At 36.5% G+C, this 23719-nt stretch overlaps 1 protein-coding gene across 4 annotated transcripts in view; it reads right to left on the reverse strand.

Moving 5' to 3' along the window:
* Window positions 1-23719, reverse strand: part of LOC107684477 (protein tweety homolog 2-like) — a 61327-nt gene that overhangs the window by 10023 nt on the left and 27585 nt on the right. For all 4 annotated transcript variants that reach the window (XM_016480730.1, XM_016480731.1, XM_016480732.1 and 1 more), the window contains exons 3-8: window positions 16747-16858; window positions 9824-10044; window positions 8489-8584; window positions 7203-7275; window positions 3826-3895; window positions 3137-3192 (exon numbers count right to left, since the gene is read on the reverse strand). In XM_016480730.1, the coding sequence (XP_016336216.1) occupies window positions 3137-3192; window positions 3826-3895; window positions 7203-7275; window positions 8489-8584; window positions 9824-10044; window positions 16747-16858 (628 nt within the window). The remainder of the gene's footprint in view (window positions 1-3136; window positions 3193-3825; window positions 3896-7202; window positions 7276-8488; window positions 8585-9823; window positions 10045-16746; window positions 16859-23719) is intronic.

The raw sequence follows: 23719 nt of genomic DNA on the forward strand, positions 1-23719 counted from the left end.
ACACACACACACACACACACACACACACACACACACACACACACACACACCCCTTGATTCTGTGATGGAATATGACCTAGGCTTTTGTTTGCAAGATTCACCAGCAAGTGGAACAGCAGATAATCAACTATAAAACCTGATTAAATCTGATTAAATTAATCCACTTTGTTTGTACAATTTTCACCCTCTTGTCTTGATTTGAGAGTGAATTAATTCACTGTGGAAATGTAGCTCTATCCTCTATCGCACATGAAAAGTGAGAAGCAAAAAACTACTCGACTAAAACAAAAAATGAGTGACAGAATGAGAGATTTAGAGACTGTGAGTCTGAATTAACAGAGATTAGAAATTAAAGATGAGACCAAGAAAAGAACACGAGAAGGGAATATGATAAAAAAGACATCCATCTCATTACAAGAATAATGTCATACATTAAAAATGCTGAAGATGCTCTTTACAGACTGATATTTTGTGTGTGAGAGAGACTGAGTGAGTAAAGGACATGCAACTGATCTCTTGTTTGGAACATCTTTGCTTCTCCATCTTTGTGACAACTCTATTGATCTGAGAGAGATGTCTACAGTTTCTCTGTTATAGCAAGTCAAGCTGAACTGCAGCAATCTGAGATATAGGACACTGGCCTTTTACTGCCTGACCTAAAAACCCTGAGAGATGCAGTGAGACAGGAGAAGTGAGGGAGAAAGACAGAGTCAGGAAAAGAGTAAAGGAGGTGGAGAGAGGGAGATTGACTGATAGCTAGATTGGAGAATTGAGAACAGATTCAAAGTGGACTTTTTAAAACCTACTGAACTATGTAAAATATGTAAAGAGCATTTCAATGCAGTCTATATACAGAGAAGACAATCTCATAATGCATTGTGACGGGACAAGTAAATGAACTCATCCTAGATAGAAGATAAAGTGAGAGAATTTTTTTTATTTATTACAAATGTACTTATAAATAATAATAAATTAATTCAGAATAGAAAATTATTGATAAAAATGGTTTAATCTAATTTCAAAATGAGTATTTTACATATTTTACCCAATGTTTGTTTGTTTTATGCATGTTTACGCATAAATCCCAAATTAGTCACTTACGAGGTTTCATTTAAGTTAGGATACTGTTAGTGAATCAATAACGTCATGAAATACAAATTATGAATTGTGAGCTTGCATTCTGAAAAGAATGCGATGAGAAACAATACAAAGAAAATAAATAGACATCTTTATATTGCATTGCTCTTGCTGACATACAAATATATAGCAAAATGAAATAAACTCTTACGAACCCCTTATTTTATTGAATCGATCAAAAATTGTAAATTCAGTTTTAAAAAAATAGTTATTAGCTATTTTAAGCAGTGTAATGACTCACTCAATATATATTTGACTTGAAAAAATATTTTTCTTTCTCTAAATTACAAAAAGAACTGTTAGAATTCAGTATTAAGTAAAATGAAAAAGATACATTATGAATTGTGAGGTTGCAGTTTGAAAGAAATGGGATGAGAAAATAATACAAAAGACAATAAATAAACATTCTTCTACTACATTGCCCTTGCTGATCTACAAACATTAAATGTAACCATCATAAACCAAGTTGTGAACAAACAACTCCTATGAACTGCTTCTTTTTAACAAATTGTTCATAAAGACTCACTAATGTATGGTTCTTTAATAAAAAAAAAATAATAAAAAAAAAATTAAAATATCTTGCTTTCTCTAAAGAACTAAAAGAAATCAGTATTAAGTAGGGTGACCATATTTTAGTTTTTCAAAAAGAGGACAGTAGGGGGTGGGGTTTGTGGGCGGGGACAGGGGCGGGGCTTCACCTAACAGTATATGTAGCAAGTTTTTTTGTTTGTTTGCTTATTTTGTTTTTATAATATATAAAAAGAAAACAAGTAAAAAGAACAGAAAAAGAATAGGGAATGCTAGTGTTAGAGGGTCATTTTTAAATAAAAATAAAACAAGTCAATAGAACAGAAAAAGAATAGATAATGCATGTGTTAGAAGGTCATTATTTATAATAAATAAAAAGAAAATAATTAGAAAGAATAGACAAAGAATAGAGAATGCTAGTGTTAGAGGCTCTTCTTTCTTTATAAATAAAACAAGTAGTTAGAATAGAAATAGAATAGAGAGTGAAAATGTTAGAGGGTCAAGTTTTTTAATAAAAAAAAAACGAGATAAAATTAGAAGTAGCATTATAATAGAGAGTGAGTTAGAGGGTCAAATGAAGATGAAAGATATGTGTTTTCAGCTGTTTCTTGAAAATATTAAGGACTCAGCTGCTTGGATTGAGCTGGGCAGGTCATTCCACCAGGAGGGAACAGTTAATGTAGAAGTCCATGAAAGTTTTATCATAGGAAGAATGCAACATTTTTCAATACAAGCATTTCAGTCAAATGTAATTCATGCAATATTTCAAACCTTTATCCCACTTGGGAAAATCAACCCATGTCAACAGTTTAAAAGTAGCCCAATTCTGTGGAAAACACACGGACTTGTCAACCCTGCATCCAACAAGAGCTGCAGGAGTCAGCTTTGACTGATCACAGGTCGAGAATAAGGAGAGATGACTGACAAGACCATGCTGGAGTATTTGCTGCTCAACAGATCCTGAACTCATTGACAAATATCTGATCTTGTAAGATGTGCTCCCTTCACACAGAGTGCGTGTCATTGCGAAATCGAAAGTGAAAGTAAACAGCGCAAACGCTCGTTCAAAAGAGATTTAAATACTCCGCATACTGAGAGCGTCTCCCTGATGCGCCAAAATTATACACAATATTAGAATGTTTAAAGGAGTGGACACGAAAATTGTGGGAGCGAAACACATGTTGCAGGAGCAGGCGGCAGTGGTCAGAGATTCAGCGGGAGCGGGATTAAGAAAACAGCCGAATCCCGGACATTTTGGGCGATTAAGAAATCCCGGCCGGACGCATTTTTGTAGGTCCAAAATGAGGACATATCCGGGAAAAAGAGGACGTATGGTCACCCTAGTATTAAGTAAAACAAGAATCAAAATAGCATCCTTAGATTCCTTATGATTCACATCTCTACTGAAGACAATTTTTAGTAGGAAATTAAAGAACAGAGTGCAAGTGCTCATTTCTATTAAACATAGTACCTGCTGAAACGGGCTGGGGAGCGTCTGGCTGCAGTACAGGTAATAATGCACAATATCTAGAAAAGAAGAAACAACAAGAAAGAGTGCATTATGAACAGCATGGCATATAGACGATAGAAAAGAAAAGTGACATGTCTTCAAAATCTAGTCATAACTAAGATTAAATGAATCTTCTGATGGATGACATCCACTATACTACACAGATGTAGCAGCCACTTTTAACCATTCAGGCTGTGGTGCTATTTTCATTTTTGGGTGAAATATTCCTTTAAGTCTTGCGCGCTATGGAAAAGCAGCCTCTGAGGAATGAAATTTTCCTTTGGGAGGCTCTGTCCTCGTGCACCTGAGGGAGCTTCTGTCTGTCTGGTAGAGCAGGAACATATTATGGCTGAGAACAGGATTAAAGTTACGTAATCAAAGGAATGGCCATTTTACCGATGTATTCGGTCACAGTGATTATAGAGCAGGATTAAAGGTCTCTCAGATTAACCCTTTAAACTATTCAAGCACTTGATAGTGTAAAAATGCCATTTCATGCAAATTTGTTCACTGAAGAACTATAATCCCCATTCATAATATGAGATTACAGTGAATATAGAGATGACAGTGTGTGTGTGCGTATATATGTGTCCATGTCTGTTTTTCTCCAAACATACAGTACATACATTCAGAATAAGAGATACACTCACCTGAGCTCATCACATCTTTTGTTTGGTTCATCAGAAATTTGTCTGGTGCAACACAGAAATCACTTGTGCCCTAGAGCGTAAAACACACAAAAAAGTAAAAAACCTGCAATAAATTAAATATAAATATGAAATACACTACCATTCAAAAGTTTGATGTCTGTAATGTTTTTTAGTTTTTTTTTTTGCATGTTTTTAAGTGTCTGTTATTTTATTACAAATACCGTAAAAATAGGAATATTGTGAAATATTATTACAATTCACAATAATTCTTTCTATAATAACGCTTACTCAAAACAAATATAAATATGAAATACACTACCATTCAAAAGTTTGATGTCTGTAATGTTTTTTAGTTTTTTTTTTTTTGCATGTTTTTAAGTGTCTGTTATTTTATTACAAATACCGTAAAAATAGGAATATTGTGAAATATTATTACAATTCACAATAATTCTTTCTATAATAACGCTTACTCAAAATGTAATACTTTTTTTCAGGATTTTTTGATAAAGTGCAAAACTTGCACAACTTTTTAATATAATTTTTTTAACATTTAATTAATTTATTTTTATTTTTTGCTGTATAAAAGTATACATTTTTATTCAAAAAATATCTTACTAACCCCAAACGTTTGAATGATAGTGTATACATGTTCAATAAATATACTGTTCCAAAATGCTTGTATAATTGTATTTCAACTAAACACACTTCTGTTACTGCAGGATGTTTGGGGCAATAGGTGAAGGGATAAATCGACACAGGAAGCACACACGGCTGCAAACACACACTCATATACTGTAGGCTTGTAGAATAAACTTATGGGCCCTAATAAACAGCTATCTGTTAGACAGGAAGGAACATACGACACGAGTCATCACACAGACTCTAAACATACTGTATAGGCAACAGGAAGGGATGCAGACATTATGCTATAATGTCTGTCTAAGGAAAAAACAGACATGCAGAAACACCACGCACACACTCTCACATATAGTTTGCACATAAACATCCCCAGGCTGTGAAAGGAACACATATTTCTTTTCTGTCAACAATACATTTGCATTCAGTGATGACATCATTGTACCATTCTACCAGGAGCAATTTCTCTTACAAGGCAAGAAAACTCAAAACAATTCAGATCAGAATACAAGTGACAGCACAGAAAAGAAGCAAAATAAGTGTTGAAAAATAATACAATATACAAAATAATAATAAAAAAATAAAACAAAATAAAATAATAAAATAAGTGGTAATATTGACAACTAACTCAGACTTTGCCTCCTCATTTCACAAGTCCACCACATGTCAATTATTCTACTGCCTTCAATATTTAAAATTTCTCAGCCATTATCATACGGCAACCCATCAGAAGCATTTTTTTTTTTCCTGCAGTGATCCACTGCCATCAACTTTAAAACATTCCCCTCATCCGGTCTCAGAGCATGGAAGTTTAAAGTCAAGTCCACATCCTGTTGAACTCCTGAGGCTCAATACCTTGTGTTATGCATTAATTCATTAGCCGTGAAGACAGGATCAAAGCCCTATGTGTCTGTGTCTTACGCCTGCAGGAAAGACGAGTTCATTACAGAGAACTGAGCGTGTCCACTGATGCTGAAGAGGTGACGCATCTACATTTCTCTCTTAAAGGGTTAGTTCACCCAAAAATGATGTCATTAATTACTCACCCTTGTGCTGTTTGATACGTACCAAGATGATCGACAAAGCAGTCCATGTGACATCAGTGGTTCAACTTTAAAGTTACGAAGCTACGAGAATACTTTTTTTGCGCAAAGAAAACAAAAATAACGACTTCTATCATGACGCGAGCGTGTGACGGCGACAATACATATTATATTGTATTGTATTGTATGTGATCCTGGACCACAAAACCAGTCTTAAGTGTAAATTTTTCAAAATTGAGATTTATACATCATCCGAAAGCTGAATAAATAAGCTTTCCATTGATGTATGGTTTGTTAGGATAGGACAATATTTGGTTGAGATACAAATATTTGAAAATCTGGAATCTGAGGGTGCAAAAAAATCTAAATATTGAGAAAATCGTCTTTAAAGTTGTCCAAATGAAATACTTAGAAATGCATATTATTAATCAAAAATTAAGTTTTGATATATTTATGGTAGGAAATTAAAAAAAAATTATCTTCATGGAACATGATCTTTACTTAATATCCTAATGATTTTTGGCATAAAAGAAAAATGTATAATTTTGACCCATACAATGTATTTTTGGCTATTGCTACAAATATACCCCAGCGACTTAAGACTGGTTTTGTGGTCCAGGGTCACGTATTATATTATATTATATTATATTTATTTTTTGCTGTGGAATGTGTACATTCAGTAGTGGGAGAACAGCGGTGAAGAAAACACTCATGTATTTGGAAATAAATTGGTAAGGAATGCATGACCAGTAATTTTTCTACACAGAAAAGCCTCTTTTTCAGCACTATAGCTACAAGTTCCACTGACAGGCTATATTGATTATTCCATACTGTTTGCTTTTTTGATGGATATAATTGATTTGTGGGTAGCTGTTAAACTGCATTCATAACCTGCCAGTTACAGTTATGAGTAGGAGAATAAGTGGGTGAGTGAGTGAAATAGTTTGTAAGAGAAAATAGAGGGGATATAAAAGTTAAATGAATCACACTCTGCCATAAAACTTTGCCAAAAACGGATTTTCCCACGACTCTACAGGGAAGCTCTCTTAGCTCAATTCTGAAACTAAATGAAAAGCCTAAAGTAATAAAAACAAAACAAAAAGCAAAACAAAAAAACTATGAACAATGCAATTCATTTTATTTAATCTGAATAAATTGAATTGCTTTCATCTAGACTAGACTAGACTTTCATCTAGACTGTCAACAAAATGCTGTTGTGGAAGTAATGTCTGAATCAAAAAAGCCATTGGGTCTTTTTAACTGAAGGTGGACCTCCATTCAATACTTACCCTTTCTTTTATTTCTTCCTCCTTCATTGATGTGGTTTAATGAAATCTGCCACTTTTAACTCTTTTCCCAATAAACACATAAACCACAGTATTTTTGATTGTACACACACCCACATCAAATGCAATAAATTGGACTGTTATCACCTCCTTCAGGCAAGCAGACAGCAGTTGACTATTATTTGTCATGCTCTGCCACATAAACAAGCTTTTGATAGCGATGGACTGACTGTGACCCGCCTCAAGTGCATATAAAAACCAATAACATCACATACAAATACACAATTATATGTAATCACATGAAGTGTTCTGAATGGAAATACTGATGCGTTTGTCTTGAATTCTCCATATCTCAGATAATGACCTGAACAGAATCACTGATTGAATAACAGGCTTGTTGGTTTGTACTTACCACTGCAGTGGCCACATCAGCTCCGAGAGACACCCAACTCAATATCAGAGTCAGAACACCGCAGACCATCATCCTGCACACACACCATACAAAACACGATTGACAATTATGATACTATGTTGGGTTGCCAGTTGATGTCCAATGTCAAATCTGGGTTCTGAATTATGACAATACGGGTGAAATTTTTTTTTTATTCTCTTTATTCAAAAAATGAATTACTATTTTTGGGCTGAAATGTGACCATGTTTTCATGAGATTCAGCCATGCATAAGCATAACACAGTTTGTGCTTTGTGTTTGTGTGTGAGAGAAATTTGGGTAGACAGTACCCAACAGAGCTTGTTCTACAGATTTTGTCGCCTATGAATCTTTATAAACGAAGGGTTTGTACTATATATATAACAATCACTGACCTCAATTTAGGATATCTCTGATAACACAGTCCGTTTACTTCCATAAGACTGCAGAACACTTCCAACGCTTCACTTTATACTGAACATGACAGCAAGTGTTCTATACTCAGAAATCCACTGTGCTGCTAAATGACACACTTTCTACTTTAGGAAATACCATGCAGTAAAATCCAGCTGATAAATTAAACAATTACTCACGTCTAAGCTATTGGTTTCCTTTTTAATAGTGCTGTCAAACTATTCATCGCGATTAATCGCATCCAAAATAAAAATAACGTAACATATTTTTCTTAAATATATACATGCATGGGTGTGTATTTATATATACATAATAAATATACACAGTACACACACATATACTATGTGAACAAAAACGTTTATTTTGGATGCGATTAATCGCGATTAATCGTTTGACAGCACTACTTTTTAATTTATCATTTAGATGAGAACTCTTTTCTCTTTGATCTTTCTTTTAATTAACTTATTTCTATTCAATCTTATGTCGTAACATATTAAAGGGGGTCAAATCATACGTTTTATTATTGTTTTCTTCCCTGAGATAAAGTTACTCTTACAGATAAAGTTAGCCAAGTTCTTTTTGCGGCAAAACAGCCATTTTTCATACCCTATCTGACCCTTAAATTAAATGTTTTTGGTTTCTGACTGCAGTTTTTGCTTATTTTACGGTCTTGGTTAGGATGTTTTCTGAGCATTATAGGAAATCTTGATGGGACAATGAACTTGTATTTTCAAGAAAATCAGGGTAATATGACTCATTTAAAAATCTGAGGCTACTTTCTTTTCATATCTTTGTCTTTAATTCCAGTATTCATCATCTCATGATAACCCAGTGTAATGTCATGTTTGTACTCACGTAGTGAGCAGCCAGCGGGATTGTTTGGCCAGGCCCAAACAAGCAGCAAGACAGATGACCAGATCCAAGATCAGTATCAGGAGGTATGTCAACCACCTTCAGAAGAAAGAAAAACCAGCAGATGAAGACTTTTATAAGCAGTTAATGAATACACATCAAATGACGTAATCAGAGATGCTGACAATAATTCACACAATATTCTGCCAAGTTTAGAAACTGTTAAACTGTTGCGTGAAAAATAAACAGGGTATGAAGCAAGAGTGTGTTTGTGTATCCATCTAAAAGAAAAATGACAAACGAAATATCTTTAATTTCTCAGATGTTTCACACAGACTTGCTTCTCAGATTTTCCTCTTGGGGAAAAACAATCCCAGTCTCAAAAATATCTCCTCTCAGAAATATCTTAACAGCATCTCAAACTGTTCTCAAATCTGACACAATACCAAGAAAACAAAATAAAAACATAAAAATAGGAAACATTTCTCTTATCACATTAGATTCTCTAAAGACCAAGTTATTATCAGAGCTATGCTATCCACATCCACATTATACTCATTTTTCATGCCAACAATTGTTCCATTTGTGTCATTTTTTATTTCTCCTCATAAATTTTAGGTTGCATTTCAAGTTATATACTTAAGTAAAACATGACTGAGACTTTCCTGAGCTACAAAAGCGCAATCGCTAAGAGATAAGATCTTCTTGTTAGCGTGTGTGTTCTGCATAGACCACTCCAGAGAGCTCTTCGTCTCTGGAAATAATTCATAATAGATGAACAACTTCTATAGGTATTAATATTTCATACGCTGAAACCCTGTCAGAGGGGAATAGATGAACGTGTCTCTTCCTATAAACTGCTCTCAGACACATGCACACCCACATTCACATTATCACTATCACACGTCAGCTATATTAATATGCTTCCTATCAAAGATGAACTTTTCTGGCAACCTAAACTAAAGAACTGTGACATCATCACTTCAACCTGTCATCTGCAATGCAGAATAATGACCGGAATATGAATGCGGTACTGGCGGATGTTTTGATTGATGACCAGCGGTGAAGCTGCGGCAGTAAATAACGTGTGATCTATAGTGTCTAACACGAGGAAATGGCTTTAAATGCAACTATAAAACAGACTGTACACACATGCAGTCATGCATTAGCCGCTGATAGACTACTATGGTGCTTCACTCAACCACACTTAGAGGAATATGAAAAGTCAAGGATGCAATATTTCATAATGTTTTTGCCTGCTACAAATAAACCTGCACTGCACTGAAAATGTAGGCCTATTGCAGAAGAGGTGCATTATGTGATAGCTCTCATCATTACCTGTAATATTCCACATATGCTGTCTGATCAGCTATGGCGGCCAGGTCTACTTTCGCCTTTTCCCAGTCAGGAAGCCCAAGCAGCTGCTTAATGATGTTTTCTGACATCTGTTGCATGAACTGCAGTGTCTGCACAAAGTCTCCTCGTGCTGCAAAGATCTCACCCAGTCGAGACAAGTGCTCGTTCAGGCCGCTCTGCATGCCTCCCACAGTACCAGTGACCTGTGAGAGAATAACACTGTTAGTGCACACAGACATATTGTGATGGGTTTATAATGACATACTCTACCATTAAAAAATTGGAGTCTGTAAGATTTTTTTTTTTGAAAGAAACTGGTACCATTATTCAGCAAGGATGCATTATTTGATCAAAAGTGACAGTAAAGACTTTTAACAATTTCAAATAAACGCTGTTCTTTTTAACTTTCTATTCATCAAAGAATCAAGTTTCTTGAGCACCAAATCAGCATATTAAAATATTTTCTAAAGGATCATGTCACACTGAGGACTGGAATAATGTTAAAAATTCAACTTTGCAATCACAAGAATAAATTACATTTTAAAATCTATTAAAATAGAAAACAGTTATTTTAAACTGTAATAATATTTCACATTATAGTTTTTGATTAAATAAACGTAGCCTTGGTGAGCATAACAGACTTCTTTCAAACTATTTCAGGTTGAGCATTTTTCAATATTTTTCAATAACACGTTTTCAAATAATCAATTTAAAAGAAGTAATTGAAAAGCTTTTAGAGTTAATTTAACATCACTAAATCTGTTTATCTGGCTGACGTGCACATTAAATGCAGAATAAACAAGAACGTCTCGGTTACTTGTGTAACCCTCGTTCCCTGAAGGAGGGAACGGAGACGTTACGTCAGTCGTGACTGACGAATTGCGAATTGTTAACTAAACAAGCCAATGACAGTTGGCGTGCATGTTTCGCCACGTGCACCCCGCCCCGCAGCGCGGGTATAAAAGGAGAGTAAGGCGTGGGCTACCTCTCCAGGCGGCGGTGCTTTGCGAGCAGAGCTGCATCGCAATAGCGCGCTCGAATGGGGGGATGTCCACATACCCTTGGGCCGCCCCACCGTCGAGGGTCGTAACACCAACGCCAGCTGTTTTCCAAACACTCGCGGAGATTCGTCCTGTAGAAGGCTCGGCTCCGAAGCGAAAAGCTGATGTGCGTTTGCACGCGCTCTCCTTTTATACCCGCGCTGCGGGGCGGGGTGCGCGTGGCGAAACACGCACGCCAACTGTCATTGGCTTGTTTAGTTAACACTCGAAGGTGATTGGGCTCTCGGGCGAGATCCCAATTCGTCAGTCACGACTGACGTAACGTCGAACGTGACTGACTGAAAGGGAACATGAAGACACATGATGTCCTTCTTAACATGTTCTCTTATTCGATATCCCAAATTAGGTTTTTGAGAAAGTACTGCATGAGCTCTAAAAAGAGCTATTTTCTGTGTGAACAGCCACGAAGAACTAGCCGATTTGTTTTCCCTCATCCATTCTAATAGACCCACCCATTAAATAGAGTCTGTTGTGTTAGAAAACAGATGAGATGAGGCCAGATGTGTGCATGTACACACAGTACATGCAGCATATTTAAAGCTCAATAATAGCTAAAAACAGCACAGAATCAGGGGATTCCCAGGCAAATGCTTTACATCCTGAAATCAAATACTCGTGGCCCAGACTCAATTCCCAGCAGTTTGCTTTAGGTTGTGACATCACTACTCAAGAGCGAAGTGATCTCATACCCAAAGCTGTGAGAAACTCAGTTCTACATTGATTATCTAGTTTGACCGGATTCGTTTTCATGGAATCTTTGATCTCACATCAGCACTGCACTCTCCTGAATCCTTTCATCTTCATGAAACACCAAAGTCCTGATGCTTTTTTTTTTTTAGTTCTGAGGGTGATTTTGAGAAACATTTTGTAAGTTTCTTGGGAATATCAAAGTTTATTGTGTGGCCCCTCCTCAGTGGGGTTTAATATCTCAGCTGAACGTAATCCAATAATCCAGCTAATGAACAAACGCTAGACATCATGAGCTTTGTTTCTTAAGTCACAACTGTAATGCATATGTGAGGAAGCGGTTAAGATACTAGACCAAGATTTTTCTCCCAGCGCTGCGGCTCTAATTGATTGTCTCTGGTTTCTGTAGGCGCTGAGCTTCTGCAATTAAATTTGAATGGGAGAGTTGAAGCGTGAAATGGAACACAAGCACTAAGTGGTGCTGCCTGCTATATATCCAGATATGATTTTCTATTTCTCCATTAAAATTGTGGAGGAAAAAAACAGTAAGACAAAAAATGAGAAGGGAGAGAGAGAGATTACAAAAAAGGGAATGATGACCTTACTGCTTACAGGTCTTCTAATAATGGCTGTGGGAATGTCTGGGGGTTTGTTGGTAGAACTAGTTCAGAGGTTCTCAATATAGTTACTGAGAACCAGAAATGAACATATAAAGACCAACAGTGGAACAAAGACTGCAAGGAAGTAGTAAGATAAAGAGCAGATGTGACTCTTACAAGCAGTGGTGGGTTGAAACTTGAGCTTTTTAGAGTTCAGAACCTGACATTGAAAGGAAAAAACTATCTCAGGAACAACAATCAAATTCACTTTGTCTTCAAATTCACCTTCGACGAACGTTTGATTAACTGCCTCGTGGGTGATGGATAAACAGCTCTCAGCTCCTTTATTACTTTCTATCAATTTTCTCTTGCAGTCAACTGATGTGTGTGAAGAATATCAGGAGGATTGTGGGTATTTTCCTGGGAGAGACTTTCAGTGAGTTTCTGGGTTGTTTGAAATGGTAAGAATCCCACAACTTTTCCACCAACCACTAGCAAAAACTTTCAAAACTCTGCAGAAGAACATGCATTCTTGCACCTTTAACACATTTCCAATGTTTCACCCTATTAAACATAGTCTAAATATTAGAATATTGGCAGTCATTTGCACATTGCCAGTTGAAAAAGAAAACAAGCAGAAAAAGAAAAGAAGAAGAAAAACAAAGAAAAAGGAAAAGAAAGAGATCAGAAAGGACGAGAGAGAGAGAGGGGGAATAACCATTCTTGTTAACAATTCTACTAACAGTTTAGTAGCTAAGCCAGCAAATTAGCATTCACCTGTGACTCAGTTTTGTCTGCCCTGAGTGGTCAGGAGGGGACAGCGAAGGACTGGGGGCCGACAGCAGTCTCAATAGAGCACTGAAGTGGCTCATACTCCTGCACTTGGAGCCCAGCCTGATCGAGAGCTCAGTCAACCTCCATTCCACAGATTGAAAATAAAGGTAGTCTATAAATCACAACCCTTTCAAACAGACTCTGCCTTCAAATTATTTTCCTCTAGGTTTTCTTGAGCGAGTCATTCTGCAGCCTTTCGCCTAAACTGAAATGTCCACATATGTGACACTTTAATCTATGCTGTCAAACATTTCACTAACTACTTCTCACTCAAAATCCAAACTCTGGATAAGGTTACATTAAATGAAAACATCGTAACGGTTAAGCAGCTGGCTTGAGTCCAGAAAATGTCCACATTCTGGTCAAAGCGTAAAAAAAAAAAAGTGTCCTTCGCAGGCTGAGAGGACGGTACAAAACGACCCAGTGTTCTGCATCATGTCAGAGAACAGAGGTATTTATAGAACAACAGAGCTCTGGGTTGACATTCTGTAATATCATATCCAGTATCCACCCTGATCAAAATTTTTATCCTGTATTGGCTACAAAAGTATTGGACATTTTCAGAATTATTACCTGGAAAATAAATACAGTTACATTAAACAGAAAGCATGTCATCACACTACATGGGGTAAGTTGTCACAGCGACTATGTTGTTTATTGACAAAGATTTTAGAATAATATCTTTGAATAAAATATGAAAATAAAAATATTATGTAAAATGACAATATTGAGAATTAATAATAATAATGATTATAAATATAAATAATGATCCATAATACAGTAAAATATCATTTAATTATTAAATAAACAATTAATTTTATATACATTTTATAAAGTGCATACAACACAAAACACATGTACAAACAAGTTGCCCCACAATGTATCTACAGCATTATGGTTCTCCTGTAACTCAAACCAAGTAATTTATGTCCTTGTTAATCCCTGGGTGCCTCTGTGAACACAAAACAGATCCGCGCAGGAAGCCACACAGTTCATTTGCAAGCACAGAGGGGGTCCTGAGAGGAGGTGAACAAGAGACCTTATGGCCCAGAACCAATAAACCCGAAAACCAAGCAGTCACCGCTCAACACCCCTGCAAAAAACAAGTCCTGCTATTCCTTCTCTTGACTCTTTTGAAAGGGCAGCCCAGTGCTTTCAAACAAAAATTGCGTGTGTGCATGTGTGAGAAAGAACGAGCATCTGTGTGCAATGGATGCCAAATTAAATCATTGTTTTCAGGCAGGCAGAGCCATTGAAGAGCCTCAATCAGGAAGTCAAAGATTTCCACAAGTGACTTCATCAAAGCCTTTGTCACAGGGTTCATGGCTAATTATGGGCATTGCATGCTGGGTTTTCAGACAGTGGACACTTTGTACCATTTGAAGGACCTGGTCTCTAGGGAGCATTTCAAGAATGGAAGGTCTCTTCTACTTAATGGCAAGCTTAGATAAATATATTGATGATTCTTGAAGCCAGCTGACATTAATCTGAGGTCATGACCTGGAGATAAAAAACATCTCTAGTCCTTCTGAGCACCATTACATCATTTTTTTTCACAACAACGTGCTCTTATCTCTCTGAGGCAGACTGCTACTGAAAATTACGGCTGCTTTTTCCCCGAAAGAGCAGTTCCTAGGTCAGTTCTGCCTTTTGGCTTGTGATGACTCAGAGAGTGTGTTGAGGGAATCAAGTTGACCTCAGATAAGTGTGTGCTTCATAATTCAGAGTGAGACAGAAACAGACGCATTAATCTCCATTAGTGCAGATGGGGAGTTAATCCTCAACTCCTCAGCGGTGTAAGCGGGCAGATGCTCGGAGTGCCTTCAGTCTCCGTTCAGTTCAGAACCACAGCATCAACACTTCCCTGAAGGCGCTTACAACAGGTGTAAGTGAGCTGAACAGCTGTGGATTACTGATGTATAGCTTGAGAGATGTTTGCACTCAAACTTACACAATTTTTTGCGTAAGTTAAGTGAATAAATTTGTCATCAGCTACTCACTTGGAAAATAAATATAAGGTTAGGTTTGGGTTAATGATGTCATCACTAGAGTTGGGATAATGTCCAGTGGACCTCATACTGACAGTATCTGGGAATGATGACTGTTTTACTAACAGGGGTGACTCTCAAATTGTACTCTTCATACAACATCTTATAATAGCAGCTGTATGTAATTGTGGAGAGACGGATGGAACAACAGATAGATTGAGGGAGCAACAGAGAGGTAGATAGAGTGATGGAATGACAGATAGAGTGATAGAGCAACGGATAGATAGAAAGAAAGATGGATCAGTGGATGGATGGGTGGATGGATAGAACAATGGATTGATAGATGGATGGATGGATGGATGGACAGACAGAACAATGGATGGATGGACAGATGACAGAACAGTAGATGAAACGATGGATGGATGGATGGATGGATGCACACACAGATGAATGGATGAATGGACAACAGAACGATAGACAGACAGAATAATAGAATGATGGATGAACAGAAGGATGAAAGGATGGACTGAATGACGGATGATGGACAGACAGAAAAATGGACGGACAGAGTGATGGAACTACAGAATAATGGATGGATGGACGGACGGTCGGATGGACGACAGAACAGTAGATGGACAGACGGATGGATGGATGGATGAACGGACAGATGACAGAACGATAGACGGACAGAATGATGCACAGACAGAATGACAGAATGATGCATTGATGGATGGATGAATGGATGGATGAACGAACTAAATAAAGGATGGATGGATGGAGGAACGGACTAAATGATGGATGGATGGATGGAACGACAGAACGATGAATGGATGGAAAGAACAAAAGAACGACAGACAGACAAACAGAATGATAGAACAACTGAAAGGCAGAATGATAAAATGATAGATAGAATCATAAAGCGATAGATAGAACGATAGATAGATTAAATAGCTAAAACTCACAACCAGAGGCGTGAAAGGCCCTACCAAGTGCATGAAATTGGTGCGTGAAGCAGGATTAAAGCGTCTTAGTGTCACTGTCAGCTCCACGCATTTGAATCAGAAAATGAAGATGGATATAAATAGGTATGGCTGACAATACATGAGGTTTTATTCATGCCCCAGCCTTCAGGGGACAATGACGAAAGGGAAAAGAGGCCTTCATAACTGCACAAACATAAAAGGCTGTAAAAACCAATTTGAGGTATTTTCTCCAACAACTCCATATCACAGAAACACACTAGAGTGTGTATGCATTTTCTAACACACACAGATACACCCCTTGTCGTTTACATCTTTCCAGAGACACTGAGCAGTTGCACATAGCAGCATATATCTTCAGCGGTGTCCTTGCTATTGCAAAGGGATGTCAGAAAATCAATCATGCACTCAATGGGGATCCCATGAAATTTTAGCAGTGCCGATTGGCAAAAAAAAAAAAAAAAAAGATTTAACAGGAGCAGGCAACTGAACTGGATATAAGGACCATCTGGCTGAGGTTTGGTTGGAAGGAACGCTTTGATAGAAAGTGTAGAACTATTTTCGGGGAGGGAAAAGAGATAATGTTAGAGCCTTTTAGAGGGAGTAAAGTTGCTTGGGAGAAGTCTGCAAGACTATTGGGACACTATTCTATTGGGAGACTATTCAGCTGAAATCAGCCAAGACTAAAGTTGGTCAGGGAGTCAAAAACAGTCTCAGTGTGTTATTTATAGTCAGCGCTGCTATATTTGTACTTACCAAACTGTCCACTCCCGCCAGCGTGTGATTGGCATTATAGAGAGAATAGGTCAGCTGGTACACCCCATCATTGATTTCACTGTTTCCATAGAAACCAACTCCCACGGCAACACTGAAAAGTCACAAGGTGAAAAGTTACAATTAGTTCACACATTGTAAGGCCCTTACAGAATATGCACATGCAGAAATCCGCAAAGGGGTTTCCAGAGATCTAAAACACCTGTCATTCACAAAGTTATACAAATCCCTCCCTCCTTGCGTGACTTTTTATTAAATATTTTGGCAGTTTTTTTCATGCTTTTTAGCTACCACTAAGCATGCACATTTTACCATATTTAATTACCATGGCTGAAAAATATGGAAAAAGTAACACACAATTGAAGCTGTTAATAAATCGTGCTTTATGCACTTGGCCTTCACTTTAAAAAAACGCTACAGTACTGCAAGTATCATAGTATTATTGTTAATATTAATAATTTATAATATTATTAACATTTCTTAATATTTATTTTCAGCTTTTCTTTTTAATTAAATGTAAGTAATTTCTGCAGTTATGCCATTATTATTAGTCTTTATTTTTAAATGGCTTCAATTCAAATTTCAGTTTTAGTCATTTTAGTCACTTATTTCCAATGCAATATTTATATTTTTGTTAAGGTTTTTCTTTTTAAGTTTATGTTTTTCATCTAATATTTATATTTTATTTTATTCCAGCTTTGTTTCAGCTACCAAAAAATATTTAACAGTTTTAGTTGACAATATCAACAATATTATAAAACCAAATCGTCAACTGGGACAATCTGAAGCCAGCTGCTGAGTAAGCCATGTCAGAAAATGTTTCCTGAGCTCAAATAAACATAATTTTGAATGAATAGGCTTCTATATGGATCTCAAGTTAAATGACTGGAAAATAAAGGCGCTGTGGTAGGATGGGTAGTGCACGCGTGCCACATGCAGGTCTTTAATATTCAGCAGGAGCCGTACTGAGCCAGAGGCTAATGTTCCCCAGACACAAATAACATAAGGGTTGAGGAAAAGACAAATAAGATGGTGTCTTCTGCCAGTGAGAACAGTTCATAAACATTAAGAGAGCAAGAGAAAGAGATGAAGTGTTCAAAACCAATGGATCACTACACTGTAATTCTTCATAGGCTACAACGTCACCATCAAAGAAATTATTCTGAACCAATCCTATACACTTATCTTTGGGAAAAAAAAATTATACTTAAAATGTGATTCCTTGTGAATCAAGAAAAAAAATGTGCATCTTGTTTGTATTCTGTCATCAGTTATTCACCCTCATGTTGTTTCAAACCTGTATAACTTACTTTCTTCTGTTGAAAAATCTCATAAAACTTACATTGTAGGGGCTCGTGACATATCTGAGTACTAGAATGCCACAGAGACGTTGGGCTGGTAAACAACCACCTACTAACCACCCACAACAATCTAGTATCATACTGGCAAGTTTTGGACAGTCTCTACAACTGTTTGGGCTGTATATTAAAAGTAACTGCACTGACATATCCAGTAATATTGGACTGGTGAAGACATACTCATGATATTTCATTGCAAGAATCATATTTCTTTCTCCAAATCAAAATCTAGCTCACTACACAGCTTCAATAAATCAGACAATGGTCCAAATGTGGACTGAACGCAATCCATTTGAGATAAATACCATTTACAATACCAGAGAAACAAGTTAATGAGTTTTTGGCATGAAACAAAGAATATTAGCGTGAGAGTGCATTCTCCACCCCAAGCCACGATCTTCTCACTAATGGGAACAGGAAGCATCTCACACTGTAAAAAATGACCGTGAATTTAACGATAAAAGACTGTAAAAATGCTACAGTAAAAACCTGTTAAATGGTTAACGGTAAATTCCCCTACTATATACGGGTTTTTTACTGTAAATTTTACGGAATTTTTTTTACAGTGCACATAGAAAGAATGATGTCATCAAAACGGCCAGACTCATCTCTGATCTTGGTATTTGGTTCATTAGCCCCCAGAGACCCTATAAGGTCAATAACACTGCACAGGAAGTGAAGTCATATCTTGCATTGCATTGTTCATATAAGCTGCCCTTTAAAGTCTATTCCTGACCGACCCTCCTTTGTGTTTAACTTGAATTCGACATTTCGGGACCGTAATGAGCAATGAGTAATGAAATGTAAAATCTGTTCTCGGTCCTGTGTCAACTGAAGAATTGAGAGCGAGTTTAGATCAGACTCCACAGTATGGAGCTGCACAAGGGACTCCTGGGGAAATGTAAAAGTGTAATGATTCCTCCAAAGCTTCTTGCCTTCGGAGTGGGTGAAGAGTCATAAAGACGCACTCACAAACAAACACATAAAGAATGCACAGTGCCCTACGGCCGTGTGCCGCCTTACGCCGAAACGACGCGCGGGAGAATGTGTGCGGCCTGGAACAAGAGACTTTATTAAAATTATGGGAAGACTGAATTCTCATTAGATGGATGCCTCTAGCCAAACTGCATAATTCTCCTGATCCGTCACTGATTTAAAAGGTGCACAGGAAAATTGAGCTGCACTGGGGAGAGGAAGGAGAAAGAGAAATGCATGCCAGCTTTCTCATAAAAATGGCAAGAGCTGACTTAAATTGGCAGATTCGATTAGGGTTATTATTATTAACAGAAACTAAAATGGAAAAAAAAACAAAAAAATGATGTTAATTCTGTGAAATAATCAGTAGTGATTTGAATGTAAAAATGAGCTGAATGATAAAAGCAAAACAAACTGTGGTTGGTTACTTTTCATGTCAGTTATGATGATCTTTTACTATCCAAGTGTGTCGTTCTTGGCCAAAATATGCTACAAAATGGATTAGACTTTATACCAATACTCAAAGGTCTGTCTCTGCAGAAGACTAAGAACATCAGAATTTGAATCCTTTCATGGATTAGCTCACAGATTTATTCAAAACACACTGCTCGCTTTCATCTTTCAGTGTTTAACCAAACACTTCAAATGCAAAACCTGTTTGGAAGAGAGAGCTGAGAGAACAGCTCTTTTTGCAGTATGAACTACCCAAATTATTAACATTGTAGATGGTTGCTGAGAAGGAACTAAATCAAAATCCCTCTACAGAGAGCTTCTACAGCCCAAACTGGTCTTCAGACAGGCAATAAAGAGGAAAAGCCTGTATTTGAGAAAAAGAAAAAAAAAACTCCACACATTAGACAGGTACTTTGATGCTTAAAAATCTATGACAAAAATACAAGATTGTAGGCAATTACTCCTCATGACAGAAGTGTAACAATTATAATATTTTATACAATTATTTTTGTGATATAATAAATGTCTTTACTGTCAGTTTTGATTAATGCATCCTTGCTGGGGGAAAAATCTTACAATTCTTTTAAAACAGTATTGTAAATTTTACCATTCACTCACTAAATGCATGCATGGCATATGGACAATTAGCGTAACAGCTACAATAATAAATTTAGGAGTCCTTAAAATAGAACCAAAGTGCTAATGCTGTAATTTCCACAAGAACCTCAGTGCCTTAAGATGTTTTGCTTTTAAATGACTTTAGATGGTCCAAAACAGTGCCAAAAAAAGCTCTACTCTGGCCTCAAAAACCAGGTCTGAAAGCAGGCACATAAATAATGGCTAAAATAGTGCTAGTGCTTTTATCAACTGGATGTAGAAAAAAAAGAGAGTGAGGGTTTACGGTGTTGAGTATGGATTTTTAAAATAAAATTAAGCAGTACCTTACATCAGCCTCTCACTGTGTTCTCTTGCTTTAATTTTCATATTTTTTCTTCTTTGCAAAATGAGGCATCTTTCACAACTGAATATGATTTGAGTATGTCCTCAGACCAGTGTTGCCAACTAATTTTCAGACAAAGTTGCTAAAGGAAGGTCGATTTGTTGCTAAAAGTTGCTAAATGACGTTGTGATGTCATTGCTCAATGACGTCATTGCGTAATCAAGACGCAAAATTGTCACATCATCAAATCTCAGCAAAAAATATATTTTATATATGTTAATTTAGATTTGTTTTTAAAATAATATGCATGATATAATATTAAAATATAAATAACTGTATTTTTAAATACATTGAATTATTGAAAACTTACACATTTTTGAATGATTACAATTTAAGTTTTTTTAGTAGCTAGTAAACTCTACACATTCTCAACAATTATGCTTTAAGCAGTGTATTAGTAGTTAGTTAGTATGCTACACTAAGAAAAGTCTGTAAAAATAAGGCACAATCTACTATGTTAATATGAAAGAATTTTCCGTAATGTTTTTTTTACCTGTATTTTAAATTACGCATTGTGTTTTCGGGTTACAGGGTTACAAAGGATGATGGATAATGGATAATGTCCTGAAAGATTTTCCATTTTTCTTACAGTGTACTAACTGATCAACAATCGCAGGTACAAGCTACTAACAAAGTGTATCATAAATGAACAATTATTCAATTATCAAATTATTCAATTATTATTATTATTAAATTGAACAATTGCAAATAGCAGCTAACTCAATTCTCGTGATGTGTGTACTGCTAGGCATCTGTGGTTTCCTCTTTTTGTGTAATTTGGATGGACAATGTGTGCCTTTTTATTGTCTGAGTCCTTATCAAAAGTTGCTAAAAGTTGCCAAATAAATGTTTAAAATTGCTAAATTTGTTGCTAGGTGCTTTTGGAAGAAAAAGTTGCTAGGGTAGTCTGAAAAGTTGCTAAATTTAGCAACAAAATTGCTAAGTTGGCAACACTGCCTCAGACGTTTCCTCCCCTGAGGGGGGCAGCGTTTCGTTGCGATACATTTGCGTTCATTCATTCAGTCGTTGGGTTCTTTGTTCATGCCACCACAGGGCTTTAAAACGACAAGAGCCCCACATTATTTTGTAGGGGGTGGGCAGGCTTGTTTGCTGAAGCTACAACCATCTGTCAAGCCATCTCGGTCCTGCATGATTCATTAGAACATGACTGATGAACACCATATTGGTCACTCACCCTCAAACTGTAGGCCACAACTTCCTGCTTCATCAAGTTCTTCAAAATAAAAATACTACACAATGACCCGAGAATTGCAGTAAGTGATGATGTCTACATCACATCAAATATAAGATCATACAACAGCATTTTAGTGGCTTTTTAATTTTTTTTGATGGTTTAATGCATGAAATGAATTTTCCATCCACTTCAATTTGATGTCACTTTCCTTACAAAAAAGGGAGGTCACAGAAAAGACACTGATTTGAAAATGAAATACATTACAAAAACACTTTTATGAAAACTATGAACTTTTTATAAAGATATGGCAGGTGTTATGAAATGCATACACTGCTCAGGGCTAAGCATCAGTCCATATAGAAAAAAATAATGACAAGGCTAAAGTTTGCAGCTCTAAAGTGTGTTGCAGTGGGTGTCAGGAATGAGCCCTTGCACATGCCAAACAGGAAGCTGACAATAGGTTACAGATGTCAGAGAGCAGGTGTGTGTGTGGCAGAGAACTGGTGTGAAGCAGAGCAGGCAGAACAGATCTCTCTCTCTTCTCTTTCACCTGTCAGTGAAAGCTATTGTGAGATATGTAGAGGTCATGTCATGAGGTGGACCATGAATTACATGGAGGCTCTAAAACAATGACAGCCACAGCATGTGCAAGACCCGTCTTTTCACAACAGAAAAATAGCAACTACAGAACAAGTCAACTCAGTTCTATTAATGGATTTTTTTCTGTTTTTAATAATAGTTTTTATAATTGTTATATTTGTATGATAATTTTGACATTACAAGCACTGAAGGCTATAGCCATTACTAGTGTTTTAAATTTCATTTTACTTTAATCAAAGCAGTTGAAAATGCTCTTTGTGTGATCTAAGGGACTTAGAAAAAAGAGCAGTACATTCGAGCACAGTGCAACCATGGCAACACAGGCTGTAGATTAACTGAGCATCTAAATGCCAAAGAAGCTATTGCACAACTTCTGCCATTCAGCAGCATAATGGAGAAAATAAGAGAAAGATTCTCACATTATGTAGTCACAATGAGACTCTCTACACCTAGAGTGGCATCCTGGAAAGCAGCATCTGCAATTAGGGCCAGTTTCACCTGCAGACAATACTAGCATTTGAGTGTTACTGCTATTCTTTTCTTGCAGCTTTGTTTAAATAAATAAAGTTTTGAGTTCTGAAAGTTACAGTATGTTTTGATATTAAAATAAAATTGCATTTCAAAAGATCAAGAACAATTTAATTCCTCATGATATGACCCCTTTATATAAAACACTGAAACTGTATCAAGACCTTTTTCAATGGCATTTAAATTTGGCCAAACAAGATTTACATTGATCTGATATCAAATTGTTCAAAGCAAATCCAAATGTACTAGTGAGCAATTTTAGATTCTAATACCCATCATCTCACCTGAGAACAATCTAGGACCCCTATAGAGCTCCATCATGTCACACTGCATGACCCGAGACCCTCGCTGAGACAGAAAATTGATTTGGAGCCATAAAATCACTTGTCTATTTACTTGTTCATCCATCCATCCAACTAACCAAGCAAACCTATGATTTACTTCTGGACACTGCTGAAATACTTCTGCTACAAACTACATTAACGTTTAATGTAGATGAAGTCAGCCTTGCTGAGACATCCTGCCAGTTTTAGCAAAACCACATAAATGATAAAAGGTGAGGTTAGGAGTGTTTCCAAAGATTACAGAAAATGCAACACCAACAGACAGACTTCAGTGAATGATCAAGTTATAAGATACAGTGCCAGCAAGGTGACACTGATGAAAGGTTCCAAAAACCATAACATACTAAAATAACTAGCTAAAAATTTATGCTGATACCATCTGAACCAGAATATATTAGGGCCGGGTGATATATATTGACTAATACATAAATATCAAATAAATAAATATACATTTATACATTAATATATAATATATATAATCAAAACACTACAGAGAATATAA

Source organism: Sinocyclocheilus anshuiensis, unplaced genomic scaffold (assembly GCF_001515605.1).
Source record: "Sinocyclocheilus anshuiensis isolate Anshui unplaced genomic scaffold, SAMN03320099.WGS_v1.1 scaffold1833, whole genome shotgun sequence".
NCBI lineage: Eukaryota > Metazoa > Chordata > Actinopteri > Cypriniformes > Cyprinidae > Sinocyclocheilus > Sinocyclocheilus anshuiensis.